This window comes from Dendropsophus ebraccatus, chromosome 2 (genome assembly GCF_027789765.1).
Source record: "Dendropsophus ebraccatus isolate aDenEbr1 chromosome 2, aDenEbr1.pat, whole genome shotgun sequence".
NCBI classification, from domain to species: domain Eukaryota; kingdom Metazoa; phylum Chordata; class Amphibia; order Anura; family Hylidae; genus Dendropsophus; species Dendropsophus ebraccatus.
The window spans coordinates 192,691,343-192,712,169 of record NC_091455.1 but is presented as its reverse complement, the minus strand read 5'-3'; the positions used below and the strand labels follow the sequence as shown (position 1 = coordinate 192,712,169).

Below are 20,827 nucleotides of genomic sequence, written 5' to 3'. Positions count from 1 at the left end.
AAGTCCCTCCATTAAGATTAAAATTCTGATTGAACTCAGATCATATACCACCCAGGAGCTTCCTATGGGAATAGCCAATGATATTTATTAGATATTAAATCTTTCTTCACCTAAATCATAGAAAAGAGAGGGATGGGAGACCTGGGTCTCCTGCACATCCAGATTATAGACTGAAAGACATCTCAACAGTCAAAGCAACATATCTATGGTATGCATGGGGCTTAAAACTAAGGGTCCTTTTACCCGGCCCGAGATGGAGCTGTGCAATAAAACAAATGAGTGGCGACCAGTGTTCTCTGGCAACCTGTTGTATCTTCAGGCTGCCCAACTCTTCCAGCTGTCAATCATTCTGGAGGAGGCGACAGCATGAAGATACAGAGGCACAGAGCAAGACAGGAGAGCCAGAGAGTGAGATGCCATATCATACAACAGCGCAGAAGACATTTATGAGACATTTAAACTTTTAAGTGTACCAGTCATTTGTAAAAACATTTGACATGTACCGATCGGGAGAACGAGCCAGGAAAAGGCCGCACCTAGCGCAATCCTATCCCGGCTCTGTGTCATATGATTAGTTGGTCTCAGACTGTTTGCCTATGTGGAGCCTAAATGGTGTCACGTGACGGAGAGCCGGGAGAGGATCAAACTCACAGCGGTCTTCTCTCGGCTCGTTCTCACGATCTGTATGGGTCTGAACAGTCAGACTTGGACGTTACAAGTAAAAGTAAGAATGGGCAGAAGAATTCAGCGAAGCGCTTCTCTTGCCATCTTTCTCATCACTGAGATGGATTCTATAGCAGCAGGTCTTTTTGAACGAGAAGAGAGATGGGGGAGAAGTACTTGGCTTGACGCTTCTTGAAGTTCCTACTATCCATCAGTGGGGGTCTCAACATTTTTTTTTAAACAGTTACACTTTTAATAACATTGTATTGCAGTAGTTACAGGAAAATGTTTATTTGTTGTATAATTCTGCATAGAGATAGATGTCAGTAACCTACTGGACTCCTAAGCCTAACACGTGGAAGAGCTGGAATTATTTTTTTTAGTTCTCCGCAATCTTCTCATCATCTCCTTAGACCATGTTGCCCGAAGATTAAACCACATGTAAATGTGACAAGTTCCTCTCTATGAAAGATTTTTAAGCAATTTAATCATAACCTATAAAACGCCTGTATTAGAACCTGTGTTTCGCTATGGCAGGTGCTAGCTGCTGATCATCCAGCAATCATACTGATAACCTGGCATTAGATAGTTGCACTTTATCTGCAATTTTAGCACTTAAGAGAAATCGTGCATTTCTTTTATGACAGGTTAGACTGTTGTATTAAAACTAAGATAAATGTGGATAGGGCACGCTGAACCCCTGGTTCTTTATATAGGCTATTGATCTGACCCGGAGTAACCAGTCTGCTTCTTTAGCAAAACTAAATAGCTTAATGAAGTCATAAAATAGTTTTAAAACTTTTGCTCTATAAAAGAAAGCACTGGCATTAATTCTTGTCAGAGACGGCTTACGTCCTGAGCTCTGGGTAGGCATTTACTATAATCCACTTGATAATAACCACGTGTAAATATGATTTGTGGTTTCTAATAAAGGAATATCGATCTTAAGATGTAGAGTTATATTTATTGACCACAAATGTTGACTCACTCGAAAGGAGCAAAAGATAAGGAAAAAGAAAAAAACACTTTCAACCACTGCATCCAAAAACACTCATGTGCAATGTGAGAGATGAAGTTCTGTTGGTGGTGGTGAACTTTAACCTGTGGACGATCAAAAACTTTTGACATGTCTCTCTGACAGATAAAAGTTTTTGTCATGACAGTGCTTCTTTAAAGTGAATGTACCACCGGGGTACATCGCTTTGAGTTTTTTACATTAACCAACTAATGGAGGAATGCCAGTGGCGCAGTCCTTTTTTTGAACCGACATCTGATTTCCGAACACGGCATCGGTAAGGCATGAAGCATTGGGGGCCAGCCCGCCGTCACCCAGTGTGAAGATCTCCCCTCTGTGACGCAGCTCTATTACATCACAGAGGGAAGGGAGATTGTCACACCGGGGGCCGGCGGACGCACCCCAGTGCTTCATGGCCGACTGGTGCTTGGGAATAAAGATATGCGCCGTGAGCGGGAACCGGGCGGCGGGTAAAAAAAGAACCGCAGCACCAGCATCCTCGCGCTAGTATATTCATGTAAAAAAAAAAAAAAAACACATAGCAATGTACCCTTAATAATAATAATAATAATAATAATAATGCTAGAAGACCTGGAACTCATACGGCCGTCTGATCCTAGCCCATCAGTAGTACGGTGTTAGGCCACCACTGACTTATGTAGGATTAGCACAGCAACACATCTGTCCTAAGGTTGTATGTCGAATTACACTTAAACTCCATTCCCTTCAATGGAAATGACATGCAAAATCACATTCTAACTGAGGTTAAGAGTGGTGCTGTTTCTAGAGGAAAGCAGACATGTTTTTTGTAAGCCTGGACAGTTCCTTTAATATGTCAACTAGTTCCTACTTACATATATATAGTAATGTCCACTACATTAGGTATATTAGTCTTTTTCCCCTTCTCGCTAGTTTTACAAGCAACACTTACTGTTCAAATCTCCTGTTGCGAAGGTCACCGTTATTAATCCTGACGATGCAATCGTTTTCGTGAAACAGATTCTCCCGTTCAGCTTTGCCTCCTTTCTCCAGTCGTTTTACTAATAATCCAAGGGTTCTGCAACATTAAGATGGCAAATGATTACACATGCAAGATTTCCGCTAGCAAGTAATGACTCGTGTCAATAGCAATATTCACACAATACATGAACAATATTAACAACCTCTCGTAGGGTGCCAAAACTGAATGAACCTAAGAATAGTGCAAATTAAATAGTATGGAAAAAATCTGTAACGGAAACAGTTACCACGTAACATGTTATCTAAAATAATTAGTAAAAATAACATCTAGCGTAGTAACACAGCACTGATCATGTGATACTTCCTTCCACTGGGAACATTTAGACAGCACAACTTCACATGTTCTGGTGTGAAAACTTGTGCAACAAGGATCTGAACTAGACTGTAATAGCTATTAGAGGTGTTATTACCAAGAGAATGCATAATTATCTATACTAATAGGTAAAAAAAAAATTGAGGGGGGGGGCACCATGATTATTGATGATTAGAGATAAGCAAACTTCCCGAAAGTTTGGGTTTGCACTAACACGATCAGGATTTGCCTGGAGAAGGTGGATGCAGCCATAGGACTGCCCGGAAAACATGGCTACAATAAGAATGTACCCAAGTTTTCCAGGCAGTCCTTTGGCTGCATCAACCTACTTCAGGCAAATGCTGATTGGGTTTGTGCGAACCTGAACTTTTAGCAAGTTTGCTCATCTCTAATCAATAATCCAGGCAGTGGGATTCAAATATCAATCATTCGGGTTTGTGCAAACTTTCCGAACTTTCAGCAAGTTCGCTCATGTCTTATGATGGTAAACAATCATTTAAAATATTTATTGACAATTACATTCAAGTAAAGTTATAAAAAAAAAATCTATTGCCCAGTGTTCTCCAACCTGTGGCTTTCCAATAGAGTTGAGAGAACACTATCGATTGCATTAGTCTGGAAAAGCAAAGGATACAAGTAATTTTCTAGGGCTCGATCCATCAATGGCAAAGCCATCAGGCTTTGCTATAAGTTCGCTCGTCTCTATTTTCCAGCTATTGACAACTCCCATCATAATGCATTATTGGAGGGGGGGGCAGTTGTACTTTACAAATACCAATGAGTTACAGGTTGGAGGTGTGCCCTAAGAAGGTTCAAAGGGGTGATACAAAGCAATAAGTACTAAAGGGGAAGACTAGGACAAACTACCTGATCCATACATACAATGTCATCCTCCAACTATCTTTGTTATTAATTAGGTTTTTATTGAAAAAGAACCCGCAGTCCTAAAGCCTTTGAAAAACTACAACTCCCATCACACGTCGACAACCAACGCTTCGGGTGTCCAGGCATGATGGGAATCGTAGTTTTGCAACAGCTGGAGAGCCAAAGGTTCCTGTTATAGACTATATTTCATGTGTTAACCCTGTGGAAAGGAATGAGTATACCAGGATATAGGTCAGAATGCTGGTACGCATGCAGAATCAATAACAGATGGAAAAATACCCCAAGATAAACTTGCTGTGCAATGCAGGGTCTCTGCTTCAAGTGCAATAGGAGTGAAGACTTATAAATCCAAGGGTTACAGGACATTATAACAACATATGTATACTACACGATCAAATAAGTTTTAAAAACTAAAAATCCAATCAGAATCCTATAGTAAAACCCTGTAAAAACTACACTACAAATGTTACTACTATTTATTACGTCCCGGTAAAAAGATGGAGGAAACAAACACTGACAAAAGACTGCATTCCAGTAAAAAAAAAAAAAAAAAAACACATTAAAGAAAAATTAATAAATTTAATCTTAAAGCTGAAGCTTTATGGCTCGGCACAGCGTGAAAGTGATCGATTTAAAGCAACAGAGGGGCGCTCCTGGAGATCCGGGGGCTTTCAGAGTCCAAAGAAGATATTACAGCCTAGAGATATTCCTAATTAAAGCAACATGGTGCACTTGTGATAGTTATCAGAGAATAAAGCTATGGGAAACGTACTGTTATATTAAGCTCGGCGGTGCTAATAAAATCCTTCCTGTAATATGCAAAAGGAGCGGTTCACTTGCAATGATCATCCCATCTCCGGGCGACTGTGGTGATAAACTCACAGCGGCTCACTTACCTCTTACTTTTATTTCTACTTTTAATCTGAATAATTAAAATGCTATACTATATACTATGTGTTCTGAAGAACTTATAAAGTCAATATTAAACTTTACGCTACCGTACCACATATATACATTGAGTGGCAACTTACATGGATGCCATTAGGGCCCTGCCTTTTCACAAAGAATCACATAACTTGTTTCCAAAAGAGCCTAAATGGTCACTGCCGTTTCAAACTTCCCACCATGTGACAGCCAAAGTGATTCCTATTATATCTGTGATTACTAAATAACTAACCGAAAATGTCTCCTTACTCCAGAAAACGGCTCTATAGTCCTGGCTGCTAAGGGTTTCACATCCCTACAATCTGCAAACCACTGCCTGTTGTCAAGGGAGGTCTGTCTCTGGTAACAGCTAGCTCAGGAAAGAAGAAAAGAACCTAAGAAAGCCTGGGCTATGTACATGTAATCTTAACCAATCTACCCCTGCTAAAGGTAATCTCAACTGTTCTTTAAAGCTTAGTCTAGGCTTCCTGTCTCTGACCACCCATAAGGGCCAGTTCACACGGAGTAAAAGAGGTGGAATTCCGCAACGAAACTCTCCACCGCGGAACCACACCAGAGCGTCATACAGGCTGTCTATGGGAGGGCTCGCGCATTCTCTCTCCGCTCAAAGAATTGGCATGTCAATTCATTGAGCAGAGGGGCACGGAGAACGGAGGTGTGCGAGCCCTCCCATAGACAGCCTGTATAACACAGTCTGGCTGGATTCCGCGGTGGAGAGTTCCATCGCGGAATTCCGCCTCTTTTACTTCGTGTGAACTGGCCCTAAGGCTCAGGGTAGCCTTGTGTAAATAGCAGTGTAACTACTGCTATTAACTGACAGTGCTTTAGTGTAATCTGCCCCTCCCCCCTTTAGTGTCCCAGCAGATCAGTGCTTAAAGGGAACCAATCAGACCAATCAGGCTGATATGGTTCCATGAACTGCTATAAACAGCTCCTTCAGCAGCTGTAACACGTACTGGCCGTGGCTGCAGCAGGAGCTGTATACCCGGCAAAAAGGACTTTAATCCCACGGGTGCGTGACAGGCAGCGACGAGGAAGTAGTCATCTGGGCGGCTCCCAGACCGCATCTAGTCACCGTGCTCTGCCTGTCAGCGCGCTCGGAGAGGATGAATGACAGGCAGAGAGGTCCGTTACTGGCCTCTCTGCCTGTCAATCATGCCTTCGCGCACGCTGACAGGCAGAGCGTATTACTGGCCTCTCTGCCTGTCAATTATCCCTCCGAGCACGCTGACAGGCAGAGTGTAGTGACTAGACACGGGCGGAGAGCCGCCGAGATAACTACTTCCCCGCTGCTGCGGATTAAAGTCCTTTTTTTCCAGTATACAGCTCCTGCTGCAGCCGTGACCAGTATGTGCCACGGCTGCTGCAGGAGCTGTTTACAGCAGTTCAGGGAACCATATCAGCCCATTTGGGCTGATTAGTTTCCTTTAATGTAACCCTTTTCTTTCTGTTATGCTGATTTTTCTTTCGTTTCTGCCCATTAGTACCTTGCAAACCCAAAGCATCAGTAACCTCTTCTCCCTCCGGAAGCCATCTTGCACTGTAAGTCATCAGCTCGAAACAGAGTGTCAACCTGCTCAAACCACTGTACTTTTTCCAGCACTACAATAGGCATACCAAAGAAAAGTTTGTGATGTTTTGTGCTGTGCTCAATACCCCGAGAGGAAAAGTTAAACAACTGTATATTTTAAGTTTAACACGGTTAAGCTTTCAACACACAAGTTAATACTACTCTAAAGGGGCAATAAAAGGGACAAACAAACAAGGAAACTTTAGATAAATTAAATATTAAAGTTGCCTAAAGACTCCCTACACTGTCTTATGCACATAAAGAATAAAAGTATTACCAAGCTCTTGCCTCAATCTGCATACACTGATGAGTAGTTAGGGTATACAGTATTCTGAGCGGAGACCTAATAATCTCATGCAGGTGTCCTTAGTTATGCTCTGATAGATGTCACGCTGCACAATCTATACCAGAGAACGGACTAATCCCAGAACAGAGTGAAAATAAACTTTCATTTCTAACTTAGAACTGAGGTCTATCCATGATTTTATCCCAGATGTGATGAAAATAAATCCTTACAGTAAGAGAGAAGAACCCAGACAGGGCGTTTCCCGGCAAGGGGTACCCCGACCACAGGAATGCGCTACTAACGTTATAAAAGACAAATAGAGAAGTAATAGATTATTGGATCTGCTTCCAATGTGTGCCGCAAAGACACAGGCTTCACACCACATGAAGGGTTGATCGCCTCTCCTAAGTCTCTGTAAGTAGAGCAAATCCACACAGTCAGGAGAGCTTTCTTGCGTAATCCTTTGGAAATCACAAAGAGAACAAAAATCAATCAAAAGTTAATAGAATGAGCATAAAAGAGATGAAACCACAGGGGGCCCATGGGCAATGGGGGAAAAAAAAGAATAAAGAAAAGTTTCCAAATTCTGACAAGCAAAACGTTAACCTGACAGTGAAAGTCCTCTGTTACTGACATCTAAATGATCTGAGCACTTATTATACCGCACTTTACCACTATAAGGTTATAGAGAGGGTAACCAATATCCCATACACTCTACAGGGATACTGCTAGGAAGTAGGAAAAATGGTAAATCATCAAAAGCTTTTGGATGAGTGTAAGGGCCCTATTACACGCAACAATTATTGTGCGGAAAATCGGTATATCAATTATCGTCCTTTGTAATTGCAGGCATTGATCGAAAAAACATACGTGTCACTGATCATTAATTTAGATCGGACCCTAAAATTATTGTTAATCATTCGCTAATAGTTCGCTGTAATTTCGCATTCGTTCATTGATTGTTCAGTGTAATTGCACATTGTTCATTCTTTTGCTGGGATCAGCTGGTGTAAAGGATCGTAGTAACGACTATAGTTCTGTGTAATATGGTAATCTCATGTTAACGATAATCTCGTTTGCGGTCGTCATTCGGTAAAAATCACTTCGTCTAATACTCTAATACAGAGGTGTCAAACTCAAATACACAGTGGGCCAAAATTTTAAAATTGGACAAAGTCATGGGCCAACCTTGATAATAAATGAAGCGTGAACACTGCCACTATCAATGGTGTGTGTCTCCCAGCGTTGTGCACTATGATAAATGACATAAATTGCTATGACATGATTAAATCCCAACCCATGTAACAGCCAACCTCCCCCAATATTACCCCATATAGTAGCCATCCTCACCAAAATTGACCCACATATTAGCCAGCCCTTCCAATAGTGCCCAAATAATAACCAGTCCCATATAGTAGGCAGCCCTCTCCCATAGTCTTATACAGTAGCCAGCCCTCCCCTGTAGTCTTATACAGTAGCCAGCCCTCCCCTGTAGTCTCATATGGCAGCGAGCCCTCCCCAGTATTCTCTTATATATTAGTCAGCCCTCCCCCATAGTCTCATATAGTAGACAGCCCTCCCCCATAGTCTCATATAGTAGACAGCCCTCCCCAGTAGTCTCTTATATAATAGCCAGCCCTCCCCAGTAGTCTCTTATATAATAGCCAGCCCCCCCCATAGTCTTATATAGTAGCCAGCCCTCCCCTGTAGTCTCATATGGCAGCCAGCCCTCCCCAGTATTCTCTTATATATTAGTCAGCCCTCCCCCATAGTCTCATATAGTAGCCAGCCCTCCCCCATAGTCTCATATAGTAGCCAGCCCTCCCCAGTAGTCTCTTATATAATAGCCAGCCCCCCCCCCCATAGTCTTATACAGTAGCCAGCCCTCCCCTGTAGTCTCATATGGCAGCCAGCCCTCCCCAGTAGTCTCATATAGTAGCCAGCCCTTACCCATAGTCTCTTATATAGTAGCCATGGAGGGCTAGATGTAATTCAAACTCTGAATTGCCTGGCGGGCCAAAAATAATGGCACCATGGGCCAGAGTTTGACATGACTGCTCTAATAAGACCCTAAGAGCGTCAAACTACATTTGCTTGGATAACATGGTCCTTGTGTGGTTGAACCCCATCGATCTGCTAATTTTTCCTTACTGGTAGTAAGTATAACTTAATGACATGGGAAAACCCTTTTAAGAGTTAAAAATACACAGTGAACCCCTTTTCAAGAAGACCACCTCTTGGTAGAACCAGAAATCTGATCTGGATAAGGAGTTGGCACACAACCATAGATGTAACTCTAATATCTGCTTATAATATGCAATGCAGTAATGTGTGAAGAACAAGTCTGATATTAAGATGACAGAATGTGGCAGATTTACCAACAAATTTAGACTAATTATCAGGCGAGAATACATTTACACCACATAAAACCACCATATTAATACAGAGAGTGTTAACGTTACAAAAAGGGGGCAGCGCTTAAAGGCCCTATTCCACGGAACGATTATTGTCTGTATTCGGCCGATATCAGCCTCTACGGGCGATAATCATCCCGTGGAATAGAGTGCAACAATCAGCAGACATCGTTCATGTCTGCTGATCGTTGCAATCGCTTGTTTTTCAACATGTTGAAAAACAAGCGACTGATATAGCAGCGATCTGCTGTCGTCGCTCCGTTGAATAGGAGCATCGGCAGCAGACGCTGCTGTATCCTATGGGCTGCCCGGACGATCAGCGATAACCCGGGCAGCCCCCCGCCGCCCCTCCCACACTCACCTGCTCACTGCAGCCACGTTGAATAGCGGCGGCAGCGAGCGGGGAACAAGGAGCAAACGAGCGCTGAGAGCGCTTGTTTGCTCCTCTAAACGACCCGTGTAATAGGCCCTTTAGACTTTTGCAGAGTCAGAGTCATTTATCACCGATTTCCAACTCTGGGACTTGGTGGACAATCTATGTCTTTGGGGACAGGTGGCCAAGGTGGTGTAGGCAGTCTCACACTCCAGGCAATGCTTCCAGGGAAGAAAGGATGTCATTTATAGTATTGTACTCTCTAGTGTCACCTGTTGGGTGCCACGTCAGTGTATCCGAATGCTTATCCCCTTAAGCAGGCAAGTCTAAATCTCCTCCAGAAGGAAAAGTATCTACCTGTAGACAACCGTTTCAGGATTCTTGCTTCTAGCTAGTAAAGAACACGTTGCTGACCAGGAGATAATCCTTTAAGGCAGGGCTGGGGAACCTTCATCCCTCCAGCTGTTGCAAAACTACAATGCCCATCATGCCCGGATCAAAGCTTCGCTTTGGCTGTCCAAGCATGATGGGTATTGTAGTTTTGTAACAGCTGGAGGGCCGAAGGTTCCCCATGCCTGCTTTAAGGTGTCTTTTTGGGGAGGCCTCTTGGTGTATGGAGTTTTATGGGCCAGGGAAAAAAAGATAAAAGGTAGTGATGAGCAGACCTGCCAAAAGTTTTGCAACATTCGTCCGAACCCTCCGCATCTAATAATGGAGACGATGGACACCGTGTTAGAGGTTCCTGGAAAACATGGATAAAGCCTTAGGCTACGTTCATGTAATGGCCCAGAACGGTATTTATTTTCAGGCGTCTGGAAATGTATTGTTTACAGATGAGCGAACCTCGAGCATGCTAGAGTCTATCCGAACCAGAGCATTCGGCATAGCGGGGGCTGCTGAAGCTTGATAAAGCTCTTAAGCTGTCTGGAAAACATTAATACATGGATATGTTTTCCACATAGCCTTAGAGCTTTATCCAAGTTCAGCAGCCCCCGCTATGCCGAATGCTCGGGTTCGGATAGACTCTAGCATGCTCGAAGTTCACTCATCTCTAGTATTGTTGCTATTGGCAACCTTAGACAGTCTGTATAAGGGCCTATGTATTTGCTGCTCTTCCTTAGCTCTCTTGTAGTGGTATTGTTTTCTGCTATGTATTTATTCAATATGTTATGTATTAATTGCTAATAATACAAGTGCAAAACTACAACTCCCATCATGCATGGAAAGCCAAGGTTCAGACATGATGGGAGCTGTAGTTTAGCAACAGCTGGAGAGCCAAGGTTCCTTACGCCTGTTTTAGAGGATGCTGGGAATGGTCATTGAAAAGAGGCTGAAGAGCTACAGACCTTGGTTGTACGTTATTACCTATTCAGTATCCATGTGAGTGGCGATGAACAACAACAAACCAATCAATGAAACCATAACACCCCCCATATATACCAGTCCTGCGGCTATGTCGTATAGTCCATTGATAATAAATTAGACCAGATTTCGAGGTTTATGTAATGCGAGCTCCCATTACAAGCAGTAAAAATACGCTGCGCATACTGACACACAAACAATTATTATACTGAAAAGCCAGTCAATGATTACCGATCGGAGGAGATAAATAAGCGGAGCCAGGAGGTGAGGGGAAAAATTGAAAACAACTCTTTTAAATAACAGACAAGGTACAAAAAAAAGAAAAAATGAAAAAAAGAGAAAAAAATACGATTCAATAAATGAACAAAAAACCCCGCAGAGATTCCAAGACAGAATTCAGCTAAATTACGGACAATCAGGGAGGATTTAGAGAGCGCGTTTGGTGTTTACCGAGAGCATATTACATTTGTTTTTTTTCCCTAGGACGCTCACTAATCACAATTTAGAGGTTGGGAAGACATTTATCTAAAACAATACTGGGATAAGTACATGCCTTAAGCGGAGGAATTTGGCTTTCCATTACACCTATCGAATGCATCCACAAAGTGATGTAGTGATTGCGCTAACAGCACGGGCCCCGCTGAGTCTCATTTCTCACACAACTGCTCGCCCCATGTGGAGCGCAACTTTGGTTACGACCAATTGTCAGTGAAAGGCGCAGATTGTCAGCATTTCAATTTCTTAATGTTAAACTTTTTTTTTTCCAGCTACAAAACGAAGCATGGAAGAGGCTTGGATGATTGTTAAAGTTTCTTTGAAGGAGAATTATATAACATAGTGGGGCATACAATCTAAGGCAAGAAAAATATACCTGCAACCAAGAAATTCTTATTGGAAAAAAAAAAAAGCCAAACAAGCTAGGCCATTAAATCAATCTGGTTTGGGCCCATTTAAAAAAGAGGGGGGTGGGGGGGGGGGGAATTATAATTTTTTTTGTTTAATCAACTGGTAATAGAAAGTAATAGATTTGTAAATTACTTTTTATTTAAAAATCTTGCAGTACTTACCAGCTGCTGTATACCCTGGAGGAAGTGGTCTAACACAGCATTCTCTGCTACCACCTGTCCATGAAAAGAACTGTCCAAAGCAGGAGAGGATTTCTATGGGGATTTCTTCTGCTCTGGACAGTTCCTGACATGGACAGAGGTGGCAGCAGAGAGCACTGTGTCAGACTGGAAAGAATACACCACTTTTTGCAGGACATACAGCGGCTGATACTGGTAAGCTTGAGTGTGTGTGTAATTTACACCAGTTGATTCCCATATGTATTGTAGTATCTTCAGCTCAAGTCACATTGACATATGCCTGACAGATGAAAACACTAGAAAATGGATACCCAGCTGGACAATGCACAAGGGTAAGACATGCTGCACACAACCATTCCCTCCCTTGACTGTCATAGTGCAGTCAAGATTGACTACAAGATCTATATCTATAGTTGTCTCTTTTTTTACCTTGCACATGGCTTGAAGATTGGGCCACTTTCTGGTTTTCTTTGTAGGCCGGCTCCTTCACTGTGCTGTGCTGACCCCAGCTACACCAACTCTGACAGCTCCACAGAGCTGGGAGCTGTCAGTGTGATGGATTACTGCAGTTACGGTGGCCAGCAGGGGAGCCTACATGCTCGATCTGGCAAGGTAGTTAGGGTCCTAGTAGACAGGCTGATGACTGCACGATCGGCGCTGGTTTACTGAGCCTATTACAGAGCTCAAAAATCGTATAGCAATGGCTGTACAGACATAGTTGTCCATGCAGCCCTTGCCCTAAACAGTTAATACACTACCTTTCCATGCTCCCGGTCTTCTCCTGCCCTCTGCTCATTTCCCTATGCTGCACGCTGCAGCTTCAAAGCAGTCTCTGAGTTGACAGGATGCTCGACCAATCACTGGCCCCGGAGGTCCCAGCCAGTGATTGGCTGAGTGGCCTGTGAGCTCAGAGACTACTTTGAAGCTGCAGCGTGCAGCACAGGGAAATGAGCAGAGGGCAGGAGAAGACCGGGAGCATGGAAAGGTAATGTATTAACTGTTAATTCAATCGTTATCAGGCTGATCGGCCGATCACTGTCTCTATTGCAGAGAGCGATTATCGTCCGAATTGGCCCGATTCAGCTGATTATCGCTCCATGTAGCAGGGCCCTTATCCATCGGCCTGGCCAGGCCACTGCTGATAACAGCTGTCGGGATGTGTAGACTAGAAATGAGCGAACCTGGAGCATGCTTCAGTCAATCAGAACCCGAACTTTCGGCACTTGATTAGCGGTGGCTGCTGAAGTTGGATAAAGCCCTAAGGCTATGTGGAAAACATGGATATAGTCATTGGCTGTATCCATGTTTTCCAGACAACCTTAGAGCTTTATCCAAGTTCAGCAGCCCCAGTTAATCAAATGCCGAACGTTCAGGTTCAGATCGACTCGAACCCGGTTCGCTCATCTCTAGTGTAGACACATCAGAGGGCCCAGCAGGAAACTTGTGCTAAAAAGGTAATAGGAACCAATTGCAAAGTTTCTTAACTTTTCAATACCTAATGTTTTAGATTTAGTTATGGAGATGGGAATACCCCTTTAAGAAATCCTTACGCCCCATTAATACTGTGTAAAGCAACAGGGTGTTAATGTCCCCTTCCCAAATAGGGAAAAAAAAGTTTACCTTTAGAGGCTCATACTATTATTAGGTATCTATACATTACTCTATGAACTCTTGAATGCATTAAACAAAAAACAAAACAAACAAAGTTTGCCGGGAATAAAATGACATAAGGTTGGAGACAATAACTGGTTGTAGTTTTGTTACATACAACAATTAGACCCTAAAACGGTTCCATCTCCTGCAAATAGAACAGAGCGAGAAGATCAAACCTTCCATATAGTTATAGTATATCGTTTTCCACGATTGCCGTCTCTCTTTCATTTTGCTACAGTATCATGTTACATAGGATCACTCTTACAAATCAAGACTCTTCTGATCAAAGTCGGGAAAGATTTAATGAACCATATAGATGTAATCTGCCATCTGATCATTGGATTAATCGCTTGTCTTCAAGAAAAATAATACAGACTGTCTCAATTCCTCTGCAGATGGTCGGATTTCAGGAAAACGCTAAAGCTAATGAAGAGGATTCTTCATGATCTGAGGCTCCTTAGAAGAGTTGGTTTGTCATGATGACAAAAAGATTACATTTATTTATGCTTTATATAATGGAAGAACAGGTATGGGAGGGGGATGTATTTCAGAAATTCCCCTAAAACACAAACTCAAATCTCCATTAAGCTTTCTTAGTTTCGGAAGGGCAAAACTACCTTTCTTATATGCAGGAAAACGTCCGAAAGGTGACATGCAGTGTCTAACAGCAAGAAGATCCAGATCCAATGGGGGGGGGGGGGGGGGGGGGGCGCAATAAAACTTTTAAGAATTATTCAAAATTTTTATGTTTCCCATGAAAACCACGGACACAGGGCAAGACATCGAGGAACTCCGACGCATTTCAGGCTTCACAAACTCTTGGTTCCAGCACACACAAGAAACGTTATATGAGAAGAAACCTCTACATCAGTAATAACATTGGTCTCTCCAGCTCTGACAAGTCCTGCTGTTTTGCAGTTCTTTTCCTGCAGCGGTAACACGCTGGGCATCCACATGACGGCTGCCAACAATCGCTGGCCTCAGCAGCGTCAGATCGCAAGCAGTAGGATGGCATCAGCACTGAGCCCAGTGATTGGCAGCAATGGTCGCGTGGACGTATGATACGTCAGCACTCCAAGAAAATTAAGGCTGGTTAGCAACACTATAGTATCGGCACTGGAGCAGATATCATATGGACGTCTTGAAGAGACATCTTCTTTAGGCTCACCACCCATCATGTGTCAGAAGGGACAGAAGGTCCTGCTCTAAAAGACAGAGTTGACCCATATATCATATGGTTGCTTATTTATTGAAACTGCTATCATGTAATGCTTCATTTCCCTATAGTGGCTGCTGCAATGGAAATCATTAGCTGTATCTGGTGATAAAAGCTTATTGCCAAGGGTTAAAGGGGTAGTCCACCCCAAAAAAATTCTTTCAAATCACCAGGTGCCGGAAAGAACTTACTTCTATTAAATAAAATCACAAGTCTTCCATTTCCTGACATGGACAGAGGGGGCAGCAGAGAGCACTGTGTCAGACTGGAGAGAATACACCACTTTCTGCAGGACATACAGCAGCTGAAATCTCTGGCACTTTCTGGTGCCAGTTGAGTTTTAAAAAAATAAATAAATAAATTGTGAACCACCCCTTTAAAGCTGATCAATCTGTGTTCAGCTGTACTTTAATAAAAGTTTTCGGACTTCTCCTTTAATAGAGGGATGGCTAAAGGATTTAAGTCTATACTTTGGTGTAATATACTTGATCCAAGTTCTCAGTAGGTCGCTCCCTATATGACTTTATCCACAGTCGTTCCATATTGCCAGTGTTCTATGCAGAAATGTACTCTCTGCAGTTCTTCGTATTGCTACAAGGAAGTTGGGAGGGAGAAAGACTAATTTCCTGTACATAAAGGTCTATACTTAAGTGCACTTAGAGGAACATGGTAACTCTGAAAATAAACCCGCCTGCGCTCCGGCACAGAACTGACTCTACTAGGCATAACAATGTGAGCGAAAGACAAAAAAGAGTGCGGAGATAAATATAGTTCTTATTATACGAGTGTAAAATCACCTCTGACAACACGTTCCGGTTATTGGAAGGGGGAAAAAACACACTAAGAAATGCATTTACTAAAAAACCATTTAGAAAACATTGTATTCCTGTCAGCGGAAAACATATGAATCATAATAAATTACAGTATTTAGATCAGTGTTCGGAGAGACCTTGAGTGATCTGTGGGTGTTTGTGTTCGGCTCATCTCTATGCATCTACAGATTTACTTATGAATCAATTAGGTTTCATGGCCGATACAGGGGTAGATCGGGAGACAGTCAGCCACACAGGAGGGATAGCTGGAGACCAGATCCCTCCCAGTAGAGGGGTAGATCGGGAGACTGTCGGCCACACGGGAGGGATAGCTGGAGACCAGATCCCTCCCGTACAGGGGTAGATCGGGAGACCGTCGGCCACACGGGAGGGATAGCTGGAGACCAGATCCCTCCCAGTACAGGGGTAGATCGGGAGACTGTCAGCCACACGGGAGGGATAGCTGGAGACCAGATTCCCCCCGTACATGGCACCTTCTATGCCACCATAAGCAACTGGGGTAGAGTTGGCAGATTGGGTAATCTTTAGGATCTGCCAATCATCTTACTTGTTCTGATGGTGTGGTATATGGTATCAATATAATGTTCAGGAAGATGACCAGTTCTTCATTTAAAGTTTCAGTAGAATTTAATACTAAGTTTTAGGAAATGTTGCTCAGGGATTATTTCAGTATATATCTAATATTAGGAGAGCCTACATCTTCTTAAGATGCACATATATTAACGTATAGGATAAAAAGTGTGCATGCCTTTTGCAACCATCCTAAACTTTCCAAGCCAGCAAATCACGCAAGGGTAAGGGATCGATGGCCATTAGAGATGAGGAAACCTGAACGTGCGGCATTTGATTAACAGTTGCTGAAGTAGTTGGATGCAGCCCTAGGGGAGTCCTGGAAAATAGCAATACAGCCTTTTGGCTGCTTTCAACTTCTTTAGCCTAATCAAATGCTGCATGTTCGAGTTCAGACGAAACCGAGAGATCTTAAAGTTCGCTCATTTCTAATGACCACCCTTTACTACAGCGTAGAGAGAGAAAAAGTCTGGCTCTTTGCTTCCACCCAAACATACATTGGCAGCTGAAGTCAGACTTAGGGCCCTATTACATGGGACGATTATCGTGCTAATAATTGCTATATCGTTCAAATTTAAATGATAATCGTTCTGTGTAATTGCAGGCAAATCGTTCGCATTTCATTGATCGCGGATTTAGATCTGCAACTAAAATTGTTAATCGTTCGCTAATTGTTGTAATTCCACATTCGTTAATCGTTCAGTGTAATTGCACATTGTCCATTGTTTTGTTGTAAACAGAAAGAATAAACGATCATAGTAACGATCGCAATAACGATCGTAGTCAGGGCCGGACTGGGACTAAAAATCAGCCCTGGCATTTCCGAGCACACAGGCCCACTCACTGTGCGGTGATAAGTTATGAGAGGATGTTGTGAGTGCAGCACGGCTACATGTATCATCACGGCCATGACTGGAATTACAGATAATAACACAGTAAATGGGGTCAGAAGCTTCTGTCTCTGTACTATGTAGCTGAGCTGCAGTTACAGGTCATCACCATTACACAGTGTACAGAGACAGACTGCTTCTGGCCCGGTCACTGTGCTCAGTTTAAAACCACCAACACATACTGACTAATACCACCACATACTGACTAATACCACCACATACTGATTAATACCACCACATACTGATTAATACCTACGCATACTGACTAATGCAACCGCATACTGACTAATACAACCACATACTAACTAATACCACCACATACTGACTAATACCACTGCATACTGACTAATACCACCGCATACTGACTAATGTCACCGCATACTAACTAATACCACCACATACTAACTAATATCACAGCATACTGACTGACACCTCCACATACTAATACCACCACACACTGACTAATACCACCGCATACTGACTAATCCCACCGCATACTGACTAATCCCACCGCAGACAGACATATTAGGCTCCTCACTCTGACACCATCCTCATCTCTATACTAACTGCACATCTGAACTGTCCCCTTTACACCCTCATTTAGTGGGTAGGCTGACTCTATGTGACCCCCTTATTGTATATGCATCCCTCTATGTAGCCCCCTTATAGATGGCCCCCTCTCTCTTATCCCCCCTCTCTTATAGATGCCCCCCTCTGTTATAGATGCCCCCCTCTGTTATAGATGCCCCCCTCTGTTATAGATGCCCCCCTCTCTCTTCTCCCCCCTCCTTTATAGATGGCCCCCTCTCTCTTCTCCCCCCTCCTTTATAGATGGCCCCCTCTCTCTTCTCCCCCTCCCTTATAGATGACCCCCTCTGTTATAGATGCCCCCCTCTCTCTTCTCCCCCCTCCTTTATAGATGGCCCCCTCTCTCTTCTCCCCCCTCCTTTATAGATGGCCCCCTCTCTCTTCTCCCCCCTACTTTATAGATGGCCCCTCTCTCTTCTCCCCCCTACTTTATAGATGGCCCCTCTCTCTTCTCCCCCCTCCTTTATAGATGGCCCCCCTCTCTCTTCTCCCCCCTACTTTATAGATGGCCCCCCTCTCTCTTCTCCCCCCTACTTTATAGATGGCCCCCCTCTCTCTTCTCCCCCCTCCTTTATAGATGGCCCCCGGTCTCTGCAGCCCGCTCCTGTTACCTCCTATCACCGCAGCCCGCTCGGTCCGCCTCCTGTCACCGGAGCCCGCCTCGGTCACCGCAGCCCGCTCGGTCCGCATCCTGTCACCGGAGCCCGCCTCTGCCCGCTCCGGTCACCGCAGCCCGCTCGGCCCGCCTCCTGTCACCTGATCACAGCCTCTGCCCGCTACAGTCACCGCAGCCCGCTCGGCCCGCCCCGGCGTTCCACGGCCGGCCGCAGCGGCCCCACACTGCTCCACGTTGATTGGATTAGCGGTGCACGTCAGGGGCGGGCCGAGCGGGCTGCAGTGACCGGAGGGGGCAGAGGCTGTGATCCGGTGACAGGAGGTGGACCGAGCGGGCTGCGGTGACGGGAGCGGGCAGAAGCGGACCGCGGCAGTGATTTTTTTTTTTTTTTATGCAGCCCGGGCGGCCAACGGACTGGTAATCTGGCCAGCCCAGCGGGCATTTGCCCGGCTTGCCAGATTACCAATCCGGGCCTGATCGTAGTAACGATCATAACTAACGACTTTCGTTCTGTGTAATACGGTGAACGATTTCAGGTTAACCTACATATGCCAGAATTCAGCCGGCCCTACAGAATGGGGCGATATCTGCCTTAGGACTCGCTGAATCTAAACCCCATATTCCAATATCAATGTCAGCTGTCGACTTGCTTAGTCTTTATAAGGCCGTTTTGCTTTCCGATTTGGATTGCGCGAATCTTATAATTGCGTCATTGTTTGTTACGAAAATCCCAGGCAAGAGTTACAGATAGGAAGAGGTACGATACCTAATCTAAGGTTGATATACTAGTCAGAAATACAGGTGACAACATGTACGCTAGAGCTTCTAAAGTGTCTTATTTTTGTGGTCATGGAGCAGGTGACTAGTGGGGAACTACAAATGAATACATGGAGTGATTTATTCTGCCCTTCGTATGAAAAAAAAGAGATGCAAAGCTCTGTGATATATAGGTGTATATGAACTGTAGCAGGACTCATAGGGGAGATGGTAAGAGTCCTGCTTGCCCAACCCATACACAGTGATAGACAGTTTTCTTTATCATTTTGGAACAGAGATGGCTGTCAATCGCACTGAGTAGGTAGTGTAAGCAGACCTCTTGCCGTCTCTCCCTAGGAGTCCTGTTAGGACGTACTCTCCATTCCACTGCTCCATATCCCATATATCAGAGAGCTCGGCTTCTCTCCGACAGGGCAGCATAAATCACCTGACAGGTTCTCTTTAAAGTATCCTCACTTTCTGTCAGTTCTGACAACTACACAAAATACGGAACATCAGAAAGTTTCGCCCTTGTAAATTTAACCTTTCGTGGTATTTTATCATTTGTTCTATCCTGAAACAGTCAAAGTGAAAATTCCAAATGAAAACTTTTAAAAGGTTGCTGCCGCCGAGCGCACAATTTGGCCGCGTTCCCATTCCCGGCAATGAGCGTTTTTGATCTAAACTCCGCTAATAAGATTTGGTTCTCAAACTAAGACATAAAGTTACCTGAACGTGAGCTGCAGACAAGCCCCCCCTGATTTATTATGCACAGGAAGACTTCAGAGCAATAACAACTATTTGTCAAGCCTAAAAAGCACACGATTAGAGCCTTTAATATAAATGTCATTTGCCTTTAATCAACTCTAACCAGAAACGCTGATAGAAAAGTTCACGGGAATGTTATGTCTTTAAATGGCAATTTATGGGTGTAATTTTACTTAATATGTGCATTCATCTTCCTGCTCAACAGAAGTGGCAACAAAGCCAACATACAGGACTCCCGCAGGAAGATATATGTAACCTCGGCTCCACCCGATAATTCACCTGCATTTTACTCCTGACATATGAACACTTTACACTTGATCTATTTGTTGGAGATCTGGATTATAACCATGGAAAGGACTATAAATTACAGATGAAGCCAAAAAAAGTCAAGTTCCTGATGGATATAGAATCATCATACTAGTATTTATGGCCAAATTACTTTATGCAACGCTCCAGCATATGGCAGATTTCAAGTTAATATGGAGAATATTTCCCTACTAATAGAAGAAGGCAATGTTCAATGCAAACTGTAGGTTCACACTACGGAACCCGAGCGGAGAATTTCCAACAGATTCTGTAGCTCGTAACCGTTCATGGCCATGCACCTCTCCGACCCGTGCCATAGACACTATTCTATGCACAGGTGGATTCTGCATTCCGCCGAAAGAATTGACCTGTCAATTCTTTTGGCAGATAGTGGTATCGGGCCGCCCATAGAATGGTGTCTATGGAGCCAGCGGAAAGGCGCGCGACCTTGAATGGGTACGAGCTACGGAATCCTTCCGAAATTCCCCGCACGGGTTACGTAGTGTGAACCTACCCTCAAGGTTGCACATATACACAGCTGACAAACACCGGTTAACCTCCAATGCACAGAATAAATAGCCTGTCTGACATTGTGTAACTGAGTTAGGGCCCTATTCCAAGGAACGATCGTCGTTACTTATAATTGTTCTTGCAGTCGTCTTGTCATCGCTACTGTGTTCGTCTGTACTGCGAACGGCCG

The 20,827-nt window shown here is 43.8% G+C and overlaps 1 protein-coding gene across 17 annotated transcripts in view; it reads right to left on the bottom strand.

The window, feature by feature from the left end:
• The window catches only part of PARD3 (par-3 family cell polarity regulator), a 458,970-nt gene that overhangs the window by 243,666 nt on the left and 194,477 nt on the right, over positions 1 to 20,827 (bottom strand). For all 17 annotated transcript variants that reach the window (XM_069958961.1, XM_069958945.1, XM_069958951.1 and 14 more), the window contains one exon: positions 2,610 to 2,735. In XM_069958961.1, the coding sequence (XP_069815062.1) occupies positions 2,610 to 2,735 (126 nt within the window). The remainder of the gene's footprint in view (positions 1 to 2,609; positions 2,736 to 20,827) is intronic.